Here is a 7,044-nt window from a genome sequence, read left to right as displayed (position 1 = left end):
GTGTGATTTACACACCAATAATTCACACTAAACTTAAAAACATTCCTTTAATAAATACGCAAATTTGTTGATTTTTTTTTTTTTTTTTACATATTAGTGAATTCATTTAAACCTAGAAAATGTGTCTGAGAAGTTTGAAGAGTTTCTATTCACCGACAAAAAGGAAACCCCCCCCCCCCCCCAAAAAAAAATCCACAACCGTCGGGAGTCGTGAAGACTAGATTTACCGCTTGCCCGTTTGTTATTTTTAGCTCACCTGAGCCAAAGGCTGATCATTTGTCCGTTGTCTGTCGATGTAGTCGTTGTCGTTGTCGTCGTCGTAAACTTTTCACATTTTCATCTTCTTCTCAAGAACCACTGGGCCAATTTCAGCCAAACTTGCCACAAAGTATCCTTCTGTGAAGGGGATTCAAGTTTGTTCAAACAAAGGGCCAAGCCCTCTTCCAAGGGGAGATAATTATGAATTAATAAAAAATTAATGGCATCTTTTAAAAATCTTCTTCTCCAGAACCACCGGGCCAGGAAAGATAAAACTTATGTGGAAGCATCCTCAGGTAGTGTAGATTCAATTTTGTTCAAATCATCATCCTGGGGGTAGGGCACGGCCACAATGGCTGATCAAAGTTAAACATAGGAATATATAGGATTTTTTTTTTAAATCTTCTTCTCCAGAACCACTGGGCCAGTAAAAATGAAACTTATACGGAAGCATCATCAGGTAGTATAGATTCAATTTTGTTCAAATCATGACTCCCGGGGGTAGGGCCCGGCCACAACTGACGATCAAAGATTTACATAGGAATGTATAGGAAAAATCTTTGAAAATCTTCTCAAGAACCACTGGGCCAGGAAAGATGAAACAGGTAGTATGCCAGTATACCAGTGGATTCAAGATTGTTCAAATCATGACCCCAAGGGGTAGGGCGGGGCCACAATGGACGAGTAAAGTTTTCTATAGAAATGAATACATCAGAAATTTTTTTTTAACTCTTCTTTTAAAGAACTACAAAGCCATGATTGGTCATATCTTTATGTAAGCATCCTCACGTAGTGTTGATTCAAGTTTGTTCAAGTCATGAATGGGAAGCAGGGGTTGGGTAGGGTGAGCCACAATTGGGGATCAAACTTTTGCCTAGAAATATCAAGGAAAATTTTTTCCCAAGAACAGAAAAGCCATGTTTAATCATTTTGATATAGAGACATTCAGGTAGTACAAAGTCATACGGGTTCAAATGAGGGCTCCCATGGGTAGGGCTGGGCCACAATCGGGGGGGGGGGTCAAATGAATAAATAGGGAAAAAATCATATGCTCAAAAACAGCAAAGGCATTTGTAGTATGGAAGCATCATCAGGTAGTTGGTAGTTTGAAATTCCAGAACCCCCCCCCCCCCCCATGTAAACTTCTCAATACTGAAGTGATTTCTGCTTTATTTCCCAGCCAATGTGCTCAGGTGAGCGATGTGGCCCATGGGCCTCTTATTTTAATCCCCCCGCTTGAAAAGCGGGAGGGTATATAGTAATCGGTATGTCCGTCCGTCTGTTACGCTATGGGGTACCCATCTCCAAATCCTTTCATACCACTGAATATGAAATTTGATGAAACTTTTACAGAATCTTTATTACATATGGCCATTGTGCACCTCCTATTTTACTTTTTCATTATATTTTGGGTTCCCCATAGCAAAACATGGATACTGCCATTATATTCATATGGGAAGTGGGAGGTATCATTTAGTGAGCTCATTGCTCACAGTTCCTCTTGTTTCGTTTGTCGCGTTTTTATGAACGTTTCTTCTGCAAAGATGATCGTTCGTTTTGCATTCATATATGTTTGTTACGTACGTGGTCGTTGATTTTGCTTTAATTTGTGTTTGTTCTGCGAAATGGTCTGTTGATTATGCATTGTATATTATATGTTTTTATGGTCATTGAAATTAAAATAATTGTCTGTCATGTTTTCTCATTTTGATGGTTTTTTGAACTTTCCGCTGCCCATATATCCCACTTATCTTGATATAAAAATGCCATAGCACCTGACTGTGTTAATTCCATCCAGTTGATTCGATACGTAAGAAGTATTTCAATATCAAGACAAGTTGTTGACAAACTAGTTTATGTTACTTGTGTAATAATATCTCGTTAAAATCGAAATCTTGCATACGATTTATACTATGAACTTGTTTGCTTTCGTTAAGTCGAATGTTGATGACAACATTAACACAAATTGGTAAGCACCTTTATCTAACTAGATGTTCTTTTTATTACCCATTCAATTGAACAATTGAGGTGGCTGGGACCAGTCTTAATGGGAATGCTTACTCCCACATGGTATCTGAACCCACCTTAATGTTTTATCCTAAATGTTATTATTTGGGGATGTGAGACATATAAATGTTAATCAGCACTACACATAAATTTACGATATAAGTTTTTTTAAGTCAGGTTTTGCTTTCATCTAGCTAGTTGTGCATATTTGAAAAGGTCTATATATTTTTGCACATATGACAATTTCAATAAAAAATATAATTTTTTGTTTTTAGAGAAATCCACTCGTTTTCGATCGATATCTGAGACCAACCCAGTGTTCACTGTGGAAACAGAGATCGACAAAGTTAAAGATGCAGGTGATTTAACCCCGCCCCCTGAAATCGACACCAATCACCTACATCCTTCTCTCAACTCAGGTACATTTAGGGAGAAACTAGGATGTTCTACTCCAAAACAGTGGAATTCAACTTTTTTCTCTTTTTTTTTCAAAAAGAAATTTACCCCAAGTTGAAATGCGTATCAACCTAATTAGGATTGAATTCTAAATTCTTAAATAAGATCCCCAATTTTAGATATAATAAAGAACCAACATTGTAGATATTATTTTAGATAATATTATAGATATTTTATCATCAACCCTCAACATTTTATTTCCCTTTGATATTTTTATTACGGATATAGACCAGTGTGAGAGTGACAGCGGATACGAGAGTTTTTCCTCGAGAAAAGTTTCCACGTGCAGTCTTTATCCTGCAGGTGTCCCCAGGGCCGACTCTCGCCAATCCAGTAACAAACTTCTAGGTACGACATGTTTTAATTGATAGCCTATATTCTTTTGTAAATGACGATGAGATTAAAACGATGAAATGGGAGAGGGGAGTCATTTGAACACATTGTTCAAGAGGAATTTTCAAAACAAACAAATAATTAAAAACTAAGGAGCCTGAATGTATATTGGGAGTAAGGATTTTGTCTATAACATTTTCATGATTTTGTTAGGTAGGCATTTTACATCGCCATCTCAGTCGGTTCCTTTTTGTAATGGGAATATTGAACGTTTTTGCAAAATAGATGTTTCATAAAAATTCTTTCTCATTTGCATTTATTTAATATTATTGATAAATAAGAATAGTATAATTTTGTGATAGTCAGTATAATTTAAATTCTAAATTTAAACAAGACGTGCTTACAAAACATGGCTGCTTATGCCACACACTCCACCATGGGGAGACAAATACGAAATAGGGAAAAACAAGCAAATTCAAAGAATTGTGGTCCCTTTGTAAGTGAGATGTTATTTTTTTATGACATATTGTGTCTAATATGAACACCCTGACATATTATGTCTAATATGAACACCCTATCATATGTCATTTATTTAGAAATTATCATTGAAGTTGATTTTTTTGAAGGATGAAAACGCTAATCCTGACCGTTAAAAACTTATGGCCAAAGTGAAAGTTTTTTAAAGTAGGTCAACTCCAAGGTCAAGATCAAATGGTCAAAGTTGTTGATATCCAATGAAAGGTCTTCTCACAAGGATTACGTATGTGAAGTATAAAAGCCCTAGCCCTTACCATTCAAAAGTTATGGTCAAGGTTAAAGTTTATTCATAAGTATACGTAAATCTTTAAGGTCAAGGTCAAAGTTGTTGATATCCAATTAAAGGTCCTGCCACAAAGAATATATATGTGAAATATGAAAGTCCTAGTATCTATCGTTCAAAAGTTGTGACCAAAGTTAAAGTTTTTTAAAAGTAGTTAAAACTCCAATGTCATGGTCAAAGGGTGAAAGTTGTTGGTATCCAATGAAAGGTCTTCTCACAAGGATTACATATGTGAAGTACGAAAGCCCTAGCTCTCACCCTTCAAAAGTTATGGTCAAGGTTAAAGTTTATTCATAAGTACGTAAATCTCAAAGGTCAAGGTCAAAAGGTAAAGGTTGTTGGTATCCAATGAAAGGTCTTGCCACAAAGAATACATATGTGAAAAATAAAAGTCCTAGTTTCTACTGTTTAAAAGTTGTGATCAAGGTTAAAGTTTAAAAAGTAGTTAAAACTCCAAGGTCAAGGTCAAAGGGTAAAAGTTGTTGGTATCCAATGGAAGGTACGAAAGTACGAAAGCCTTAGTCCTCACCGTTCAAAAGTTATGGTCAAGGTTAAAGTTTTTTCATAAGTACATGAAACTCCATGGTCAAGGTCAAAAGGTCAAGGTTGTTGATATCCAATGAAAGGTCTTGCCACAAAAAATACATATGTGAAATATGAAAGTCCTAGTACCTACCATTCAAAAGTTATGGCCAAAGTAAAAGTTTGGAATTTTTGTGTAAAAGTGGGTTAAAAATAAGGTCAAAAGGTCAAATTTGGTGGTAGCCAAAGAAAGGTCTTGTCACAAGGAATACACATGTGTAATATGAAAGTCATAGCTCCACTAAATCAAAAGTTACCGGCAAGGTTAAAGTTTTTGTGACGGACAACTACAGGACTAGACTGACGGACAGACGAATGAGATTTAATGTCCCCTCGCTTTCGCAAAAGCGGGGGACAATGGAATCATTTCTCAAGTCAATCATTGTCAGGTAGTAAAGATTCAAGTTTTTCAAATCATGACCCCCAGGTGTATGGTGGGACCACAATCGATGATAACATTTTTACATCGGAATATACTGGAAAAATCTTTAAAAACACTTTCTCAAGATTAATAAAGCAATGAATTTTCATATTTATATGAAAGCATCATCAGGTAGTATAGATTCAAGTTTGTTCAAATCACAACCCCGGGGAATACGGTTGGGCCTCAAGGGACAGTCGACATTTCACAAAAAAAAAAAAAATCTTTAAAAATCTTCTCAAGAACGACTAAGCCATGTTTTTTTTTTTTTTACAAATCATGGCGTCTGGGAGTTGGGTAGGTTCACAATAAAAGATCAAACTTGAAAGAAAAAAGTTACAGTTAGTCAAATAAATATGTAAGCATCCTAAATAGTAAGATAGTGTAGATTCAGTCTTGTTGCAAATCATACGCCCTCTCCATTTTAGGGATAGATTGGGACCACTTATGCATTCAAGCTTTTCAATACTAAAGTAATTTCTGCTTTTTTTTCTAGCCATTGTGCTGTGGCCCCTGGGCCTTTTGTTATTTTTTTTTATTTTCAACTCGTTTACTTACCGGTAGTTGAATTGTGTCAAGAATGGTTATACAATAAAGATGGCAAAAATGTTATACATGACAGGTGGGCGAAGGATATCATTTACTTCTGAGAACCTGTCAGAACTCTTGCCCGGAAGTCCCGATTTTCTTAGAGCCGGAAGTCCAAATAATCACAGAAAAAAATCTACCAGAAGATGTCCTACAGATGTATGCTACTCACCCGCCCTTTGTGAGAACTTTAAACGAGGTAAAAAAACGAATAGAAATAACAGAAAAATTAACCTTCCTTTTTTAAAAACGATAAAATAATATATATAAAACTATGCAAAATTGTTTTATTGGATTTTTACAGGATTCAGACACAGTTTTCAAAGAGAACGGAGTTATTCTTCATGTTCCGGTACAGGTGGGACCGACGGAGTTAATATAAGTCTCCACAACATCATAGGCAAAAGGGGAACCGGAAAAGGACAATTCAGAAATGCTACCTCTCTTTCGCACTTCAGTTCCGGATCCATAATAGTAACGGATATCATTAACTGTAGGGTGACACTTTTCCATATGAGTGGGCGTGTTGTCCATGAAATCAACACTGGACCCGGTTCCGAACCTTGGGCAACCGCTGTTTTACCGAACGGTAACTTAGTTGTGTCCCTACAAAAACCAGGCTCTCTGGCGATATTTGATGCAAAAGGAGAATATATTAAAGATATAGCCGGTCACCTGCTAGTGAAACCATCAGGGGTAGCAACCGATAGAAAGGGTAGAATAGTCGTCAGTGACGTCAATACCGACTCTGTGTACATACTTGATCAAGACGGGGAGGTTTTGAAAGGCCTGGGACAGGAACCGGATGTCCCAATAACTTTTGAAGAACCTCGATATGTTGAGGTCACGTGTAAGGACAAAATACTTGTCTGTGATTCTGGAAAGCACTGTGTGAATGTGTTTGATTCCGATGGGAACTTTCTTCACAAATTCGGATCTTACGGACAAGATTCGGGACAGTTTCGTTTCCCGTATGGAATCACGTCAGATTTTGAGGAGAACATATACGTAGCAGATTACTACAACAATCGAGTGTCGATGTTCTCGATTTCCGGGGAATTCCTCTGCCATATTTTAACGCCTTGTATGAAGCTTAAGCGGCCCCAGGGACTCGATATGTGGGATGGGATGGCAGAATCGGTCCTGTTTGTGACCCACGGAGAAATGAAGGCTCAGGAAGTCGTCGCCTTCAAAATCATAATGGGCTCCAAAAATAGATTCAAGAAATCAATGGAGGTTTATATCTGACAAGTTCTGAATGACCTTGTGAGAGGAAGGTCAAAAATAAAATCATAATCTCTGCACAAAGTATTAAGAGAAATTAGAAATATACCACTGTGATGTTTGAGAAATCCAAACAATAAGTGAACGTTTGATTGCTTGAACGAGAACATCCCTATTGCTCTGTTAAAATGAGTAAAGCTATATAGAAAGGTCAAACTGAAATAGACTTTCTTGTAAATATATTGTACATAGAGAATTTTTTTAAATCTTAATTTTATGATTAAATAGATCATACGCAAATATGAATTTTCTCTCAAAGATGTATTCATAGATTGAAATTTATTATTCAGGTTCG

At 36.6% G+C, this 7,044-nt stretch overlaps 1 protein-coding gene across 1 annotated transcript; it reads left to right on the top strand.

Moving 5' to 3' along the window:
* Nucleotides 1-2,540: 2,540 nt before the first annotated feature.
* LOC134280785 (tripartite motif-containing protein 3-like) lies at nucleotides 2,541-6,886 on the top strand (the record flags this gene model as incomplete). The annotated part of the gene is made up of 4 exons (XM_062763240.1): nucleotides 2,541-2,684; nucleotides 2,950-3,069; nucleotides 5,500-5,664; nucleotides 5,770-6,886. Coding segments are annotated over 4 exons (1,373 nt in total), but the record flags the coding sequence as incomplete, so codon positions are not given.
* Nucleotides 6,887-7,044: the final 158 nt, after the last annotated feature.

This window comes from Saccostrea cucullata, unplaced genomic scaffold (assembly GCF_032062105.1).
Source record: "Saccostrea cucullata isolate Sc308-1 unplaced genomic scaffold, CSIRO_AGI_Scuc_v1 ctg5996, whole genome shotgun sequence".
NCBI classification, from domain to species: Eukaryota; Metazoa; Mollusca; class Bivalvia; order Ostreida; family Ostreidae; genus Saccostrea; species Saccostrea cuccullata.
The sequence above is the reverse complement of the archived record's forward strand: the minus strand, read 5'-3'. Positions and strand labels throughout refer to the sequence as shown.